The sequence below is a fragment of the Gigantopelta aegis genome, chromosome 9 (assembly GCF_016097555.1).
Source record: "Gigantopelta aegis isolate Gae_Host chromosome 9, Gae_host_genome, whole genome shotgun sequence".
NCBI lineage: Eukaryota > Metazoa > Mollusca > Gastropoda > Neomphalida > Peltospiridae > Gigantopelta > Gigantopelta aegis.
This window is the reverse complement of record NC_054707.1, coordinates 18,096,557-18,117,108: the sequence shown is the minus strand read 5'-3', so window position 1 is coordinate 18,117,108 and position 20,552 is coordinate 18,096,557. Positions and strand designations below refer to the sequence as shown.

The following is a 20,552-nucleotide window of genomic DNA, read 5'->3' as shown; positions in this document are numbered from 1 at the left end:
TAATTAATGTATCAACAATCTTTTTGAACACTGCTACTGCATAACTCTGCCCATGTGTAGCTGGTAACAGATTCTCTGAGTGGTTATTTTGCATGAAAAAAAATTAACAGGAGACTAGAAATATGTGATTTTGTGTATATATTACCAGAGTATTGCAGAATATCAAAACAATTCTGCTGACACAGCGAGGCTTCATATACATAAGATTCATAAGATGTAGGTGGAACACTCAGATTGATGTACAAACCTAATGCTAAAATCACAGCATAAATACACTTAGCTAAACATAGGCCAATTCTATGTTCATAACCAAACACCAACTGACCTGGGCTCTGGTCTTTTGCCATTAATGCCAATCTCTTTGGGTCTCCGTTTGTTTGGATGTACAGACCTAAGGGGCCGTTCAAATATTAAGTAACGCTATAATGGTCAAAATTAGACACCCTCCCTCCCCCTTCAAGAAGAGCAAGCTCTGACACTCACCAAATTTGCCAATTGCGAACTTCAAAAACAATTGGCAAATTTTATTTTATTTTGGCAAAATAATTTAATGTGATAATTGATATTTTAATACAAAATAACTGTGTTTTTTGCTGTGTTTAACAGATAATTTGGCGAAATTTTCTGCTGAGCCAGAGGTAGCCCTGCCATTATACACTCCATAATGCTAGACCAAACACCAACACGGTTATGAAGGTAGTATATCACAAATGGGCCATTCAAATATTACATAATGCTTAGCGTAACCCACCCTCACCCCCATTTACAAACAAGTCACGTGATGGGTGTAATACAAATTTAACATACCGTTTTACGATTTGGGAAAGAGCAGATACGCATTTCAACTCAACATTAATATATAAATACAATGTACATTTAGCTACAACTATCTACGTTAAACATTATCTCTGTGCCAGAGCAATTATGAAAAAAAGAGAAAAGAAAACAAACAAGATTTTAGTTCTAAAAAAGTATGTTACGTAACATTGTTCAGTACACCCACTCATCCACCCATGTAATGCTACATAACGTTTGGACCCATACCCACCCACCCCCTCGAGCATTACGTAATATTTAAATGGCCCCTAATGCTAAAATCACAGCATAAATTTACTAAGCTAAACACAAGCCAATTCTATGTTCATAAACAATCGCAAACTGACCTGGGCTCTGGTCTTTTGTCATTAATGCCAATCTCTTTGGGCTTCCGTTTGTGGGTCTTGATCAGAGTATGTGTTTCGGTGCTGGTTGTTTTTGGCACGCAGCGAGGGTTGCGCAAGTAGTGCACTTTGGCCTGAAGGTTGGCCAAGTCCTTCCGGTCCATTTCTCTTTGCTCTTCATGCATCTGCTTTTTCCATTCATCATGTTTGGATATCTAGATGAAAGAAAGAAAGAATGAGAGAGAGAGAGAGAGAGAGAGAGAGAGAGAGAGAGAGAGAGAGAGAGAGAGAGAGAGAGAGAGAGAGAGAGAGAGAGAGAGAGATTGAGTGACAGAGGGGGAGAGAGAGGGAGAGGGGGAAGAGAGGGGGGAGAGAGGGAGAGAGAGGGGGAGAGAGCGACAGAGTGACAGAGAGAGACAGAGTGACAGAGTGACAGAGAGAGACAGAGAGAGAGAACATTAAAAATTATTTATTAGTAACATAACTTCTGAATGCTAAAAGTCTAGTGTTAAAACAAATACCTAATTTTGAATTTTTTCAATATTTTGAGAAAAAACATGTATCAGATCATGGGATTTATATCTGAATATGGATTTGACACCCATGCTTTGACTTTAGGACATTTAGCATCACTTCATATAAAACTTAATGTCCAATGACCACAATTTCTTAATGATCTTGGTGGTTCAAAATATAAAACCCATCAATAATGTAACCAGCAGAAATACATGTAGATCCATGATCCATGTGAAAAAAAACCCTGTTTATATATAATAAATGATAAAAAGTTGGGAACTTTTACAATCAAAATTTGCAATGTTGAGACAAAACAAAAAGACACAAACATGGGGAATGTTGGCTAATACTAGAGTCTAGGAATATTAAGTAATAGAACCTTGCTGACACTCACATCTTCACCCAGTTCTGTGTGGATGATGTCGCATTCTTCGTTTGAGAGGTCGCTAAAGTCATCGAGGTGCATGTCAGGAAGATCTGGGAGGGGTGTCTGTATGCGATCGCCCCCCAAACGGTTGTGCTGCTGGGACGTGGCCGTCTGACAGATGTAGCTCGGAACTAACGGAGCTGCAAAATATTAAAAACAATTTATGTAATCTCCATCAATAGATGCAAGCAAATAAACACAGGCCCATGATGTCAATTCTTGTTCCAATTAGTCCCAGAAAATAATAATGAGAAACATGTTATTACCACAAATTACTGATAACACAGAGTAAGTATATTAATTTAAATGACTCTTTTTTCCAAACATTATTCTGAATATATAACTTTCAAAATGCATATTTTAAAATTTAAATTAACGAATTGCTCTAAAAGAATATTTAGAAAAAGGATACTAAAGTAGTGTCGGAAATAGAATAAAAATGATTTTCATCAATTATTTTTATTCCATTTCCGACAGAACTTTAGTTTTTTTATTATAGTATAAGGCCAGAAATACTAGAATAAGAAAATTACAAAGTTTATCCTTTGGTCCTGTTACTTCATTTTAATCCAATTAACATTTAGTTATTTTATAAATTTATTTTTCTGAAATACCTTAGTTAGATTTACTATGAAAGAGAGTTTATAATATCTTCACCCACTTCTAGTGTTTTCCCTAGCTTGTTTTAGCATGGTGCAGCACCATGCCTCATTAGTCTTGCACCATCTTGCCTTAATCAGCACCATGCTGCCCTGAGATTAAAGACTTTTGTCACTAATTAATTCTAAAATTGTCTTTATAAAACACCCAAAAAGGTATTATTAATTAATAAAATATGCCTTTTATATCTTTTGCCATTCATTTATTAAAGCAAGCACATAAATTACATTAATGTTTATTTCAATTAAATTTTGTGTATTTTTAATGAAAAACAGGTGCCCCGAAAATGGTGAAAATGCCTCAAAAGTGTTTGGCCTACCATGCCTTGCCAAATTTCTAGGGAAATCACTACACTTCATAAGTCTGATTACATGTGTGTCTCCTGATGATGGGGGATGATTACCCAGCATGCAATGCAAACTTCATGTACATTATGCTCAGGTGATAGTGAGATAGCTCGATTGATAGCAAGCATGAAGCACAGAGCATGTTTGAGATTTCCTGTCCTAGTAAAAGAAAAAAATAACTCTGTCTCTGTATTATGTTTGTGGAATCTTTGTAAATATCAACAGGAAATTTGTTAAAGATCAGTCTAAATTGCTGCATGCAGACTGTATAGATTTTAAAGGTACAGACCCTAGTTTTAAGCCGTAAACATGGACACTAAGTTTAATGAAGGCTACAAACCTGTAACACATTTGGATAAAGTTACAACAGAGTGAAACAAGAGTATGTGACACTGAAACAGGGAAATACCCACAAAAATAGACTAGAGCACGTCTTCTTTACGATTACTTCTCAGATGCATGTGTGTTTTTAAAAATATGAAAAATGCATGTTGTGGTATTAAAAACACCAGAATGACCAGAAACATTTCTGTTGTACAGACACGGATAATCTAAATAATAAAATATATGTAATGTTTGATTTCAGTGATCATAAACGGCTCTAATAGTGAAACATATGTCTTAGTGTTTAAAAACTAGGGTCTGTCCCTTTAAACATTTTATAAACATAGGCCAATTTATTTATTTTATATATAAAATTCAATATTCCAAAATTAACCTGATGGTGGAGCACTAGTAATTATTTCTTTCCTTCCATAATCATCTGGTGTAAGGAGATGATGCTTCTTTAACAGTTCAGTATCAATACAAGAACTGAAGTGAGCTCGGCCTGCAAAAAAGACAATTCACAGTGTAATGAATGGTTAACAACACCCCAGCACACAAATACACATCGACTATTGGGTGATTCACAGTGTAATGAATGTTTAACGACACCCCAGCACACAAATACACATCGACTATTGGGTGATTCACAGTGTAATGAATGTTTAACGACACCCCAGCACACAAATACACATCGGCTATTGGGTGATTCACGGTGCAATGGGTTTGATTCACAAATACACATCGGCTATTGGGTGATTCACGGTGCAATGGATGTTTAACGACACCCCAGCACACAAATACACATCGGCTATTGGGTGATTCATGGTGTAATGAATGTGTAACGTCACCCCAGCACACAAATACACATTGGCTATTGGGTGATTCACAGTGTAATGAATGTGTAACGTCACCCCAGCACACAAATACACATTGGCTATTGGGTGATTCACAGTGTAATGAATGTGTAACGTCACCCCAGCACACAAATACACATCGGCTATTGGGTGATTCACAGTGTAATGAATGTGTAACGTCACCCCAGGACACAAATACACATTGGCTATTGGGTGATTCACAGTACAATGAATGTTTAACTACACCCTAGCACACAAATACACATCGGCTATCGGGTGATTCACAGTACAATGAATGTTTAATGACACCCCAGCACACAAATACACATCGGCTATCGGGTGATTCACAGTGTAATGAATGTTTAACGACACCCCAGCACACAAATACACATTGGCTATTGGGTGATTCACAGTACAATGAATGTTTAACTACACCCCAGCACACAAATACACATCGGCTATCGGGTGATTCACAGTGTAATGAATGTTTAACGACACCCCAGCACACAAATACACATCGGCTATTGGGTGATTCACAGTACAATGATAAATGTAAATTAAATTCCAGTGGTTATAATTAATGATCCTAGATTCATATTAATCAGGATCACCATAAATGTTACACTAGTATATATACTGTTTTTTTAAAGCAAACTATTACAGTGCTTAGGATAACTGGTGAAAATGGGTACTTGTAAACCTTTTCTCTACTAAAGGAATTGTTCTTGTGAGGATCTCAATTCATGAACAAATTATCATTTCACAATCTCTAAATGAATCTTTATAGATTTTCAGTGCCTGAACCTCTTTTGGATATAGGCACATTAATAAAGTGCCCATATAGATTTTCATTTATGCTAAATACAATTTTCTGTATGACAGAATTCCATGGAAAGAAGTTGCATGATTTTGACCATGACCTATGATATACATGTATATCATATATATATATCATATACAGTGGACTCTGTCTAAACCGGATTCACTTCATACCATCAAAATAGTCCGGTTTACATAGAGGAACGGTTTAGACAGAGTTCATCCAGAGTTATGGTTCTTGAATGATCGACAACTCGCTATCAACAATGACATTTGAACCCATGGATGGTTGGGAAACAGTCATACAAGCCAGACTTGCAATCGATTATTTCACAGACATAACAAAATATACTTAAAGGGACATTCCTGAGTTTGCTGCAATTTTTAAGATGTTATCGACTAACAAAGACTTTTTAACGATTGTAATTACATATCAAATATATTTTTCTGCATAAAATATTTGTGGCAGAACTTTAAATGTGTTTCTGGTCGTTCTAATATTTGTCTTAGGTTAAATTTCATTTTATTTCCTAAAACATTATTTATTCGTACGTACGAATTAAAAAATTTGTGCTAAATCTTTCTGTTTTGATTCTGGATTTGAATCAAATTCTTGTATTAATTTGACTTTAGTTTCTAACGAAAGTTCGACACGTTGCTGTTTTTTGGGTCGCTCCACCATTATAAATGAAATAAGACAACACAAAATATACACACACACTAATATTAATCCGATTGATCTAACTTTATTTCGATTCACTCAGGCCGTCAAACGACAGCATATGAGGACATATTTTACAATAGTTATTTACAGTGACAAGATGACAACAGGAGTTCTTCATAGAATATATACAGACATAATTCAAAATAGCTATATACACATTTTAAAAAGAAGACACATGGTGACAGAACATTTAAATAAAGCAGATAAATCTTTATACGTCAGTACTTTTAAAAGTATAAAATTATATCGAAATGTTTATCTATGGTTTACTAAATTTACTTGTAATTTCAGAGATTAATTTTGACAATTTACGGAGAGTGCTTATTTTATTACAATTAAACAGTTCTTTGAATTTAAGAGTGCTAGGTTTTTTATAATAATATGGCTTTATAAACCTTTTGCGTGTATTCATAAAATAATTACATTTAAATAAGTAGTGATATTCATCTCCAATATCATTTTCTTTGCACAATGTACATAATCTATTTTCGACTGGGATGCTATTCCAGCGTCCTGTTTCTATGGGTAAATAATGATTACATGTTCTGAATTTCAGAAGGTTGGTCCACAATTTTTCAGGTAATTTAATAAAGTATTTTTCCAAATTTAAAGTTTGTTTAAAAATAGAATATGTTTTGCCTTTGGATGTAGACTCGATGTTGTTATGCCACGTTTGTAGGTACTGGTCTAGTTGCCTTCGTTTAACATGCTCAGTTAGTATTTTTACGGATGGGAAATTTTTCGACATATAAATATCGGTCATGCCTATCGCAATAAGAGTAAACTTCACATGAGTGTGATTACATTTTGTATTTGATCTTGCGACGGCGTCCTGTTTACTTGGCAATTGACGATCATTGTTCAACTAATTAAGCAGCCCGTCGTTCAGTCAAATCCCAATCCGGTGTAGACAGAGGTAATTAATACATGAATGGTTCTTTTGTTCTTGATTTTTGATCCGGAGTCCGGAGTAGACAGATTACGGATTAGGCAGAGATTTATACCTAAGAGATAAACGGTAGCTGGACGGGGCGTTAGAAATGGACCAGTTTACGCAGAGATCCGGATTACACAGAATCCGGTTTAGACAGAGTCCACTGTATATATATATATAATATATAATATAATATTACATAGTATATCATTAAGTAACAGGTGACATTGATGCACTAAATGGACAATGGACATTAAATACAGAAAATTCCTCAAGTCTTGAAAATTATGTGTGTTTGTGTGTGTGTGTGTGGGGGGGGGGGGGGGGGGGGGGTGGTGTATTACTGGTATGCTTTTCATGGAAGAAATTAAAAGTTTTTTGGTAGCACAAAAATCTAGAATTCTGAACTATTCTGTACATCATAAATGTGAATATAAAATTTTGTTGATTTAGTCTCTACAGTATATGACAAACAGCTAACCACAAAGACTGAGTCTGGACCCAAAGGCAATGTGTCATTAAACTCACATGGTGGCAGTCCCAGAACATCATATGCATCACAGCTCTTAGAGATGCGATTAAGTTCCCGCTCATCAGCCAACGTGGATCTTGCCTGGGCTTGCATGATGTGTCTCTCCAACATCGCGGCCTCGTCCATTCGTCTTTGCCACTCTTCATAGATCTGATTATAATAAGTATTAAATATAATAAATATTAAATGAGAGTTAATAAAAATGTATATATCTGTATGTAATGAACACTCAATTAAACTTAGCTTCATTAGAACAATAAATTTTTCTTTAAAAGATCTGAAATTTAATTTTTTCCCAACAAATGATCTTCAAATTTTTACCATACTTTCCATTGTTTTATGCACACTAGTGTATAACATGCCACTGTGAATGACTGTCAAAAAAACCCAACCCTGACATATATACCAATCTGTAATGTACAGTGCTTTAATTTGATTATAAAACTGACAGTGAATACAATAAAGATGTGCCATTTTCTTCAATAACATTTGAACTACAAATCAACAAAGTGTCCATTTTCGTGGGTTGAAACTAGGGTCGGTGACTTTAATAAGGATACTGCAAAATCAAATTCATAATACCTTTTGCAAAGACTCCACATATTTCTCGTGGTAAGGATCATCACTTCCTTTTGACACCTGAAGATTCTTCACTGTCTCAGTTCGAATGGCATCCCGTGTGTACAACTCACGGAATGTTTGTGTAAGAACGTGCCGCACATCTTGAGATTTCCCTGTTGATGGTCGCTGCAAAAACATCGATGGCTCTTGGCCATGACTTCTAGTGATTTTATTAGCCATTACTGAAAATATGACATTCATATTATTAGTATTGAAAAATGTATTTAATTTAGGATTAAGAAAATTATAATAAAAGAAGTAATAATAAATAATATCTTTACATGATTGATGAGCACTCCAGAATAGCTTATGAAAAGGAGAAATCATTCCATTATTAATTTGCATTTTTGTTTAAAATGTGAAGTTTAAATAAAATAATGGCAAAAAACAGTTATTCTACATGCATTAGTATTAGCTGTATTACAGCTTTCATAATTACTTAGTCATGTAATACCCATTATGGCCATGTACTGTAAAATTGTGAAGCAGTGATTTCCATGACATTCACAAGCACACATGTTATTTTGCAAATTAATTTTTTTTTTTATTAACACTTAAACGATTTCTACAAACAAAGTTCACTGAAATAATGTGATATTAACATGTAAATCCAGAAAAAAATGTTTGCTTAAATATAGTTTTTAGCTCTTTTTCATTAATCCCAATTATCACCCCGGAAACGAAACCCAGCATTATCGTAAATAAGGAAATAGAAAAAAGTAGTTTGGATTAGATGAAAATAGACACATTTTAATCACGTAAAATAAAATCAGTGGCTGTTTAAAGCTATGAATGAATTAATAAAATGGGTATTAACAGAGTTGGGGATCTTGTGCAATGAATATCAAAATAAATTACTGTATTATGACTTGTGATTATGTTCAGTTTCCCAAAATATTGGCTTTTGTGATATTAAATTTTTACTTACCGGGTACCGTCCTAAGAGACACCATATAACCGTAAATAAAATGTGTTCAGTGTGTCATTAAATAAACCATTTCCTTTCTTCCTGTCCTAAGAGTAATTTTATGATTCATTGTTTTCCTATCTTTAATGTTATATCCTTTTAATTTTTAGCTGGTGGCCAAAAAAAGTCAAAATTAAAGTTTGTTTTGTTTAACAACACCACTAGAACACATTGATTAATTAATCAACAGCTATTGAATTTCAAACATTTGGTAATTCTGACGAATAGTTAGAGGAAACCCACTAAATTTTTCCATTAGCAGCATGTGATCACATACCACGGCCTTTAACCCATTGTGGTGCACTGGTTGGAACGAGAAAAAAAAATCAGTTGAATGGCTCCACTGAGGTGGTTCGATTCTGCAAAGTAAGCACCTCAGGTGAGCGCTTATAGGACTTGAGCTAAATCTAAAAATCCCCTCAAAATTCATAATGCAAGAATTAATATGCACCAGAAACAAAAAAGTGACATCTATATAGACAAGTTCACTCTCAAATTTACAATGTACATTGTTCGGGCATTATGAGTTCAACCAGTACCCCCCTTTCAATGGTTAGGGTAGTTTTAGGTATAGGGTTAGGGTTAATCTTTAGAGCCTTTAATATAGAGAGGTATGGGTCGAACTCTTTCCGTTCAGGCACCATGTTTTTAGGGACACAATGTTTTAAATATTTTTAATGATATCAGCAGTATTCTAGTGGACTAGATTTGTATTTTACAGTACCATAAACATATATAGTCGAGTAATGTAAAATCGAGAGCATTGTAAGTTCATGACTCAGAGATTTTCGTGAAATTCATGAGCATGCTCGCGTTTTAACTGTTGTTTTTTTTATAATAAAAACAACAGAAGAGACACCAAGAGGTTACTAACAAGTTTCACAGAAATAATGCAATACAAACAGGTATAACCAGAACAAAATGTTTATTTATATAGTTTTTAACTGTTTTCACTAATTGCTCTTTTCACCCCGGAAACAAAACCCAGCATTATCAAAAATACGGAAGTAGATAAAAATTGTTTGGGTTGGATGGCAAAAATGACAGCTTTTGGTCACGTGACTCATTGGGAGGCACTCTGTAAGGCCACGATAAAGTTATTAAATGGGTACTAACAGAGTTGGGGGTCCTTTCAGATTACTTGAGAGTGGGTTATAATACCAGAAATGTTTAATGAACTGCACCATAGAAAGAGTGATCAGGAAAGGTGATCAATTCATTTGCCCTCACTGTAGGTCCAACAGTCAAAACAATGAACAGTAAACTGCATGATCCATACTGATTTTCAGCTTTTCCACAGTTGTCAGCATTTAAAATTTTACAATGTTTCATTATTCATTGTTTTATTAATGTTTCTGTCCTTTTCATCAGTTGGTTAAAGAAAGGAGGTTTGTTTTTAATACAAAAGAAATGTAATAAAATGTCCCAGAAACAAAACATTTCTTTTAAGTGACGTCAACTGAATGTGACGTCATCGAAAGTAATACTGTGTTTACTCTCGACTTTACAATACTCTAACTGGACGCCATTTGTTTTAGGGGGAGTGTGTTTAGAACAGTGTTTATTATATCAGCAGTGTTCCAGTGGATTGTATTTTCATTTGACATTACTATAAACATATTTATGTATAGGTAAGTAACATTTATACTGTTGTCAGTTTCAAAGTATAGTCCTTCCGAGCAAGTCAAACCTTAGGGTCTCGAAATTACAATACTCAACTGTATATCTGCAAGTAGGTGGCATTTGTCTTGTCAGTTCCTAAGATTCTCGAAATTACAATATACTCAAGGGTACATCATACTACATGCACACCTGTCAAAAGGAAGACATTGTGCCTACAATTTTGAATACTTCATGTATTTGAACCATCTCCAAATATTAGTAAAACAAAACCAACAACGTTGTTACGTGCAATGATTTCCCAGACTCTCGATGGCTGCAGATATTTCAATTTCTAATTATTTTATTATGATTATAGGGCCTAACAAATATAACGATAATACAGATGTCAGAGATACACTGAAATAACATCATGGAAATGACATTAAGAATGAATATTCTGAAACACAATATAGAAATTTTTTTACTTTTTAGTAAGTGTTAGATGATGTCTAAGAAAATGAGAATCTTAGAATGCAATCCTTTTTGTCTCTAAATATAATCATCCCAATAGCAAACTAAAACCGTTCATTTTTGTTTACAATAGTCTCGATACACACAACTGCTTTCCATGTCCGTATCGTAAACGAAACGAGCACCTGCCACTATCGGAAAAACTCGGCCAAGTCCGGAGCCCTTTATACCAATGCAGTCCTCTTATCAGACGTCAACACCCGGAAATTTCCAAATGCTTGTAATCGAGGCTCAGTTGTCAAGTCGTTGGTGTACTTGTTCTCAAAAGAGCGATTTTTGTGGGGAGACAACTGTTATACAAATGTATGTTGAAAATATTGCACAGCTGATAGGCCTACATGTAGATTCACTAAGAAAATGCATTTATTTGATAAGTAGCAGGTATGTAAATTTGTGTTGTACCAGGAGTGGAAGGTGTTTAGCTGTTTGCTCAAATTTTATATTATACCATTTAAAAATAATACTCCTTGACGCCTCGTTTGACAATGACATGATGAGTCATAAAATTGATAAATTGACAAGACTTCACAATCGCAATGAATGAACTGCACTCCAAGGCAAACGGTTTTTTTTACACAATATATCAGGATTAGGGTTATAATTAGGTTTAGGGTGAGGGTCAGGTTTGGGGATAATCAGTATTTTGATAATGATTATACCTGTGGAAAATTAGGAACTTTAAAATTAAAGTAATGTACAGCATTGACAGGGCTTCTCGAATTTTTATAAAATCCACTAGCCATGGGATCAGTGATTTTTAATATTTACTAGCCACAATTAAAAATTCACTAGCCCTACTTTGCTTTAAGTTAATACAATTTTACCAAATAATAGTAATAATTGGATATGTCACCTAAAGAGGGAGATGGAGCTTTAAAAAAACTAACATTGGGGGTGGGGGTGGGGGTGGGGGCAGAATATTCATATTTATAAAATAGACTTAACTAACATTTGACAAATTTTGTTGACTAGCCGTCGGACATGGCAGTAGTAGTTATTTACTAGCCCAACATTGAATATCACTAGTCATGGGAGTGGGGCTACCATAATCTAGAAGCCCTGATCTACATTCAGTATTATCTACAAATAAGCCTATATTTGTATTTATGTCCATGTACCTTGTTGAATGCAGGCAGAAAAAAAAAGAGAGTTTAAAGTAAAATGTCGGGCAGATCCACACCTACAATATGATTCTGGCCTTTATACATATATTTTCTTTTTTGCAGGCATTCAAGTTATGACGAACATATCGACCTCAGATATTTATGTTGATGAACATTCTGGAAAGCACATTGCATACTGGTATCTGAAGTTGTCTACCCGGAACCCCCAGTTTCGAACCACAAGACATAACTGTTAATGAGGCTTGCCTTGGTGCCAAACTCCCAGCAGAAGCCAATTTACATGATTTGAATCTGGAGCTCTGATGTCAGTTGATAAAAACAACAACAATTAAAAAACCTGAAGGATTATGCTGCTGTTACGTATAGATATCTGTTTGCAGATGTTTTACTCATAGGTAGATTATAAAAACTGTATAGCTGGAGCTAAATGGGTGGCAGTCTCCTATATTATCACTTGTTGCTGGAAGCTGAGAAAGCTAATGACCCACCTTGGCCTGTATTGTACACCACTTCCTCATTCATTGTGGGGGTTGCAAAAATTAAAAACAAAAATGTATTTGTTATTAATAGACTGACCATTTGCTTGTTAAATATTGCATGTCTTCCATGTGTTTTGTCTTGTTCAATCAAAACTCTTTTAGGTGTTGGTATTCATAGAACATTTAATGTCTTCCAGCTTGTGATATTATTAGGTGCATCTAAATAAAAACAAAACTGTTTATTTAAACATTAATACAATTGTATGTAAATAATGTTCACTATATGACTGCTGTAAACATATCAGTCTTTCATCCATATCCTTTAATGTTTTATTAATTAGTAATATCAAGTAAAAGCATACAATGTCATGTAGTAATGGGTTTTTTATAAGTTTCATTTGTGAAGTTCTAATACGTTTGTAAAATATTTAGAATTTCCATAATATTGTTGAAACCAAATACATACACATATATTTAATAGATGACAGTTCTTCAACATGTAGTATATTTGTGGGGGAAATCTATTGATATTATGTAATATATTTATGTATTTATAAACAAACAATATGAATATCTGTGACTTGCCACAACCAGTTCTCCTGCATATTTTTTCATACTTGGAAATTCATGACCTTGTTACTGGTGTCAGACAGACCTGTCACCTGTGGCATGACCACAGTTACGACAGAAGCTTATGGCGAAGTCTCAACTGCGAAGACTTTGGCGAAACATTTGGAGATTCTTCCTTTCTACAACTTCTGGCAGGTGTATCAGATCTTGTTGAAGAACTTTCATTTGGTTTGCTTGTGAACTTATCTGATCAGTCGTTCTTACATAAAGATATAACGTGTACAAGATTAAGATATTTGGACTTGAGTTTAACCAGCGTGAGTGACCATGTTGTATATCAGATTGTACAGAAGTACCCACTTTTGGAAGGGTTGGAGATCCACGCATGTAGTTACGTGAATATCTACAACTGTCTGTATTATGTATGTCAGTTAACAAACTTGAAGAAACTGTCTTTCGATGATTTTGGCTGTGAAGGCAACCCAGCACTGTTCAACAAGAAACTTGTAAAAGTTTTTCAGAGCTGCCCTTTGTTGGAAAGCGTAAGCATTGAATCGGAACATATTTCTGATGTTGCCATTCAAGGCTTGTTTGAAAATTGTCCTAATATAAAGAAGCTGAATCTTGCCCACAGTAATGATTTGTCATTGGATGGATTCCTTGGTCGTACAGGAAGACAGACCTGTCTCCAGCAGTTGGGCTTGAGGTATACCTTTGTAGATGACAAAATTCTGCAAACAGTCGTAGAGAACTCTCCTACTTTGAAGTATCTGGATATAACAGGGTGCATTCATATAACAGACGTAGGCTTGTGTGCTGTCGGTGACCACTGCAAAGGTCTGCAAACATTCATTGGAAACAAATATCAGTATGAAAGAGGATGTAACATCACAAATGTAGGGTTGCAAAGAATCGCTGAAGGCTGTAGGCAATTAAGAATGCTGGAAGTCAATTTCTGCCCTGGCATCAGTGACCCTGGAATCATTGCCATTGCAGAACACTGTCCATATCTGTCTGAAATTGGTCTTGCTGGCTGTCTGTCAGTCACTGACAGTGCTGTGATTTCTCTTGCCACCCACTGTAAAAGGCTTCGAATGGTTCATCTTACTGAATGTGTTCAGGTCACGGCTGCAAGCATCAATATCCTAGTCTCCAACTGCAGATGGATCCGAATGCTTTCATTGGAAACATGCCACTATCTGTGCAAGTTGAATTTTGATGACCTTTTAACTCCAACACCTATTTCTGTAGAAACAGAAGAGATTGCTTTATTGACAGATTCAAGCACTTGTTATTTAGAGAATTTAGGAACGGGGCATGCACCATCAACCTGTCAAGCAAACACCTCCATTGAATCTGAAGCTCAATTGCCAGCAAATGAAAAGTCAGACTTGAAATGTTATGAATCACTTGTGTCACCTGCAAAAAATGGTCAAGAGCATAAGGATGATACACTAAAGGTAGGATGTTCACAAGTTTGTGATGTTTCAAGTGATGGGAGGACAACAGAATTGGTTAATTCAAATGAAGATACAGTTTCTGGAATTTCAGAAATAAAAAATGGCCACATTGATGACGGTGATACATGTGTATTCCCTAAACATTCTCATCTTAAGCATCTGTATTTGGGCTTCTGCTCGAAGATTGCTAATGACTCCATTAAACAAATAGCTAAACATTGTCCAGATTTGAGCAAACTGATGCTTCAAGGATGCTACCTTATCACTGATTCTTCTATTGAACTTCTAGTCAAATCATGTCACAATCTTCAAGTCCTGGACATATCTGGAACAACAATCCAAACTGTTCGATTCACCAATGCTGCTTTTTTCGCAATTGGCAAGTATTGCAAGAGTCTGCGATCACTGAAGACCTACCGCAACAAGGAGATGACACTGGATGCCATTGAGGCTATTTTGAAAGGCTGTCCTGACCTGGACAGCATTGAACTCACAATTGGAAGGCCATTCAAGGTGTCACTTCCTGGTCTCATTGAGGTTGTGAAGGACATTGACAATCGTCTGGTAAAAATCTGTAACATGGAACAAATAGAAGCAAATGGTAGTCAAGGGAATGTGACAATCTCTTTAGTACTACCAGGAAAGAAGGGTCGCTTCAGACCATATGCTTTTATGTAACTAATGTTAAAGAAAGGTACTGGTACCGGTAGTAACTGCGTGGGACCGACAATGGATATTGGTACTGTCATAACGATGAATCTTCCTAGCATAAGTAGAAGAAATAATTAAAATTTTATCTTTTATTAATGACTTACAAATTACTGTTGGGGTCACTTACCATTAATCAAGTTCATACAAGTGCATACAATACTTTAACAATGCAGAACACGTTATGCATAATAACACATTGTTTCCTTTAAAATTTAAATTGAGACTGTACAGCGAATTTCTATGCCAGTTATTTGTACAATTTCAAACGACATTTAAATTTGTACTCAGAATTAAGTGTCTGTGTATGTTTTTGCTAAAAAAAATTAATGTAGGTGTGTGTATATAATTGCTTGATTAGCCAGTATAATTGTTAAAACAATTTTAACACCATAGTTCAATAGTTGTGCCGAAGTATGTAGCAAGGTTATAGCTGTGACAGTACCAATATCTGGTGTCGGTCCCGCACAGTGGTCATTTCAGTACAAATATAGTGAAATGTCGATTCCATATTTGGTGCATAATATTGGCAAAATGTTCATAACCAAGTGTGAGTAAACTGCATAGCAGCAAATTGAAATAGCATCTGTTTTTAATGCAAGGTTCATAAATTTGTAAACATTTTGAGCAATTGTAAACATTTTGAACCGTTGTAAACATTTTGAGCAGTAGTTAGGTGGTTGTTTAGAGTAGATAACAAAACAAATAAACAGAATGTATCTTCTTTTATAAACCTCTAAACTAAAAGAATATTTCTCTGTATTTTAATACTGTAATCTTTGCTTACAACGAATGAAATGCCAAACATGTAAATACATTGAAAACAAATATGTGTATTTTTTATCTGTATTTTATATGGACTTGTTTAAGTTGCCAATTCTATACTTTAAAAAAAAAAAAGTCAGCAGAACTTAAGTGGCGAGGGGGTGAGGAATTTTTATGACTGCATTTTTATGAATGGTAACTTAAATCATACTTAATATAGTTATTGCTTGTTTGTTCGCAGAATGTGCCAATATTGATAGGTCTTTAATGTTAATTGTTTAAAAATACGGTACTTGTTTGTATATGTATTTTTTAATATCCATGTGTCTGAAATAGCTGGTTTTAATGAGTTTGTTTTTAGGACTACTAAAATTGTTTTCTTGAAATTTTGTAACCAAGATTTTTTTTTAACTGAGTTACTGATAAATTTTACAAAATCATTCAGTTTGATATTACATAAGCAAAAAATACTGACTTTTTAACAAAGTCTACGGTAAATAGGTTTAGACTTTTTTTAAAATAGAAATATTGAACACATTATTCCAATTTAATAAATGTACAGTGCCCGTGTTTATAAAACTTTTAGAGGCTAGACTCAATCTCAGATGTTACATGCATGCAATTTGTATGGCCTTGCCATGGCGATAAAGCTCAGACTATTTTATTCCATTGAGCTCTAGCTGTCCTGTGCTAGTTTTGAAAAAATAAACTGGCCTGGGAGTGACAGTGTAAGGCTGCATTGTTCAATAACTGGAATACTTTTTTTTATTATTATTATTGTATTTTGGTGCTTGCTGTATTTAAACTGAAGTAAAAGTACTGTGAATGAAAAAGAAGTCAAGAATAATGAAATAATCTTTAGTTTAGATTGAGGAACCCATTAACCAGTCATCCCAATAGGTTGTGTGTCATTCTGTTCTAACAAAATGTCGAAAGTGGCATTTGGTGGTATTTTTAGGGTATGTTTTTTTTGTATCAAATGTAGTGAATTGTTATATTGTGTTGTGTTCGTCTTTTGTTATGCTATTCAGGTATAGGTATTTATTATCCACATGGTTCAAGATATTCAGGGAAATATAACCAGTATGTGTCATAATGATTTCACGTGCACATCGAATGACGTCATTTTGGGATGCGATGTCATAACTTAATGTGACTTCTCCAGTGTAAAGGCTTACAAAAAAAATGACGTCGTTTCATCGTCTCTTTTTACTTACTTTTCAAATGTTATGACATGGTCCTAGCTTGTTATTCATAAAATAATATTTTGCGTTATGTGGATAATAAAGAAATTATTACACGTACTGATTTTACGAAACTCTTGTCAGGATTCATGTATTACCCATGCTCTCACTCGGGCAATACAAGAATCCTGACACTCGTTTCGTAAAATCAGTACAACTCACAAGCTAAAGTAATAATCTCTGTGTATGTATTTGTTATTTGCTACAGAAAACCTTAGGTGGATGCAAGACTGAAATTTTGGTGAATGGTGTTATCATTATGTATTACGCACTGTCTTATTTGAAATGATAACAGTAAAGTCTGTTACATTGAGAGATATACAGCACAACATTTTAAAAAGACAGTCCTGAGTTTTCTGCCATTGTAACATGTTTCTGACAAACAGAGATTTTTAATAAACTAAAATTACATATCAAATAAAAACTAGGGCTTCTAAACTTTTAATAAAATCCACTAGCCATTGGATCAGTGATTTTTAATATTTATAAGCCACGATTAAAAATTCACTAGCCCTACTTTACTTTAAGTTAATACAATTTTACTAAATAACAGTAATAATGGTATATGTCACCTAAAGAGCGAGATGGAGCTTTAAAAGCTAACAATAGGGGGTGGGGGCAAAATATTCATATTTACAAAATATACTTTACTGCAACATTTGACAAATTATGTTGTCTAGCTGTCTGGCATGGCAGTAGTAGTTATTTACTAGCCCAACATTGAATATCACTAGCCATGGGAGTGGGGCTACCGTAATCTAGAAGCCATGTAAAAACATTTGTTTAGAATTTATCAGTGTCTGTATCTAGAAGGTTTGAATCTGGTCTTCCTATAATTTGTAGTAGCTGAAACTGGTTTTTACCTCCCAGCAATTTCTTACATAGAAAAATATATTTATATTAGGGAGCAGTATGAAGTTTTAGCTACTACAAACATTAGAATGACTAAACACATTTCATATTCTGGTACCAATATTCTAAAAAAAAAAAAAAAAAAAAAAAAAAATATATATATATATAATATATCATTTGTCTTGAATGAGGTTCTTTTAGTTAAAAACACTTTGAAAAAGGCAGAAAATGTGGGGTAGTCATTTTAAGTAATTAATATAAAAATGTTAATGATTTCAATACAGTGCATATACACAGACCAGTGTTTCTGCCAGAAAGAAATTTCTGGATATGGTGCTATGGACTTGAATGCAACCACAGTCAATAGGGGGTATGGGGGGCCTCCCCCACAAAGAAAATGGGTTAAGTTTAGGGTTAGGGTTAAGAAAATCATACAATATTGATAACTAATTAATTTGATCAAAATGTTAACTTTAAAAAAAAAAAAAAAAATGGGTATGGCACCATACTCATTTTACCATCAAGCAGAAACACTGACAGTACCTTTTCCAAATACTCAAGTCTGCGTGTGGCCATTTAGCAAGCTGGAAAAAAGTCAATCGATTAATGATATTTCTGCGTGCGACTTGTTTTTAGTATGGCGACACCTTAACGTGAAATGTTTACTAGCTGCTTAAAAGTACACTTCGACAACGTCAAGTTTTTTTTATAGTAATCCTCTTGCGAAAATGCAGATATGAGAAAGCACATTTCTGCGAACAGTAAATCACACGCAGATTAATGTTAATGAAAAGTGTGCCTAATTCGTAACTTAATTGGTCATTGTTAATGGAATGTAGCTCAGTGGTAGTAGTCATCTGAGGTTCAGTTGGTTTCAGTGGACCAATCATTAACACACCCCCCCCCCCCCCCATCCCATTCAGTTTCCTGAAATTGATATATCTCAGGTCTTGGTATGTACTGTCCATCTATCTATGACAACATGCATAGTCCTGTTCTCACCAGGAAGTCTGTTGCCTGTTGAAGGGATGTCTGCATAGTCCTGTTCTCACCAGGAAGTCTGTTGCCTGTTGAAGGGACGTCGCCGGTCCACAAAGTTTCTCTTTGAGGTCACAGGATATCACCAGGTTTCTTGTCTCAGAGTGTTGTATGATGGGCAGGACTGAAGGATGTGTTCCGGTGTTTGGGCACCTGTGCCACATGGAAATTTATCAGAGTGGGCAAGTCTGAGTCTATAGAGGTGGGAGAGTAGGCAGTGATGCCCAGTTCTCAGTCTAAAGATGATTACTTCAATTGCTGTGTCCTGTCCAGGGTTTCAACATAATCCTTCTGTTTTTCCACTTCCATTCTTGCCTTCCAGATGGTGACAACATGCGTATAAAAGATCCCCTACTGCTATTCGATAGAGGTAGTCTGTCAGGGCTTTGGATCTAATCTAACAAGGATTTGTCTGTTCTAAGCTGAGCCAGGTGTTATTTACCTTCAGACCTCCCCAAGAAAAATATTAAGGAGCATCATTAATTGTTTCCCTAACTTAGATTATGGGGAGCCATCTAAAATATCACTAGCCAAGAGGAGGAGGGGAAAGCAATCTTGTTGAACTAGTCTCAGAGGAGTGAAGGGGAGTTAGAGTGATAGCTCCACTTAAATTGTAAGGTCTATTCAATTTGTATGAACACAAATTAAGAATCAAAACCCAAATTTCTCACATACCAGTATTTTATTATTTATACTCTAGAAATATTAAATTTTCTAATCTATTGTGTATTTGATTATTAATAAGTAACATATTGCAAAAACCCAAACAAACATATTCCGATTATAATCAATCATAGAAACACCTGTAAATATAACAATCGAATAACTGTTGTAAAGAAGGGCTTCCAAACATGTTTAATTAATCACTGCCTTTTGTGATCGCTGCAATACTCATGTTTACATCATGTTACTTTTTAAACTTTTTATCATAGCTTGTTTTTAATTAATCTCTGGTGTTGTTTTAGTATGTATGATACATGAGCTGCTAGTAGTGGTTTGCAGAATATTATTATTCTAATAAAAAACTAAAATATAAAGTAGTTAAGATCAGCTCCAAGTTCAACCAGCAAACGTTTTGCTAACATTCGTGAACTATTTGATTGGTTCTTGACATGGCCATTTGTTTTACCGTGAAGTGCATAAACTAGTCAAGCAGACATTTTTCTGCTCAGTCTGGCTTAACTCTGCCCAGGTGTTTGTGCAGGGGTTTACCGGCCTTGGTGGCGTCGTGGCAGGCCATCGGTCTACAGGCTGGTAGGTACTGGGTTCGGATCCCAGTCGAGGCATGGGA

The 20,552-nt window shown here is 34.9% G+C and overlaps 2 protein-coding genes across 2 annotated transcripts in view; one reads left to right on the top strand and one right to left on the bottom strand.

The window, feature by feature from the left end:
- Positions 1–11,117, bottom strand: part of LOC121381822 (deleted in lung and esophageal cancer protein 1-like) — a 55,403-nt gene extending 44,286 nt beyond the window's left edge. The window contains exons 1-6 of the mRNA XM_041511183.1: positions 10,976–11,117; positions 7,883–8,103; positions 7,297–7,450; positions 3,829–3,939; positions 2,071–2,243; positions 1,164–1,375 (exon numbers count right to left, since the gene is read on the bottom strand). Coding sequence (XP_041367117.1) covers positions 1,164–1,375; positions 2,071–2,243; positions 3,829–3,939; positions 7,297–7,450; positions 7,883–8,101 — 869 coding nt within the window. The 5' untranslated portion in view covers positions 8,102–8,103; positions 10,976–11,117. The remainder of the gene's footprint in view (positions 1–1,163; positions 1,376–2,070; positions 2,244–3,828; positions 3,940–7,296; positions 7,451–7,882; positions 8,104–10,975) is intronic.
- A 160-nt stretch (positions 11,118–11,277) lies between these two features.
- LOC121381409 (SCF E3 ubiquitin ligase complex F-box protein grrA-like) lies at positions 11,278–19,657 on the top strand. The gene is made up of 2 exons (XM_041510712.1): positions 11,278–11,402; positions 12,248–19,657. Exon 2 carries the CDS (start codon positions 13,191–13,193, stop codon positions 15,330–15,332), a length of 2,142 nt encoding a protein of 713 aa, XP_041366646.1. The 5' UTR covers positions 11,278–11,402; positions 12,248–13,190; the 3' UTR covers positions 15,333–19,657.
- The last annotated feature ends 895 nt before the right edge of the window (positions 19,658–20,552 follow it).

Coding starts and splice junctions, on each gene's coding strand:
- LOC121381409 (XM_041510712.1), top strand. CDS start 13,191: ATGAATATCTGTGACTTGCCACAACCAGTTCTCCTGCATATTTTTTCA.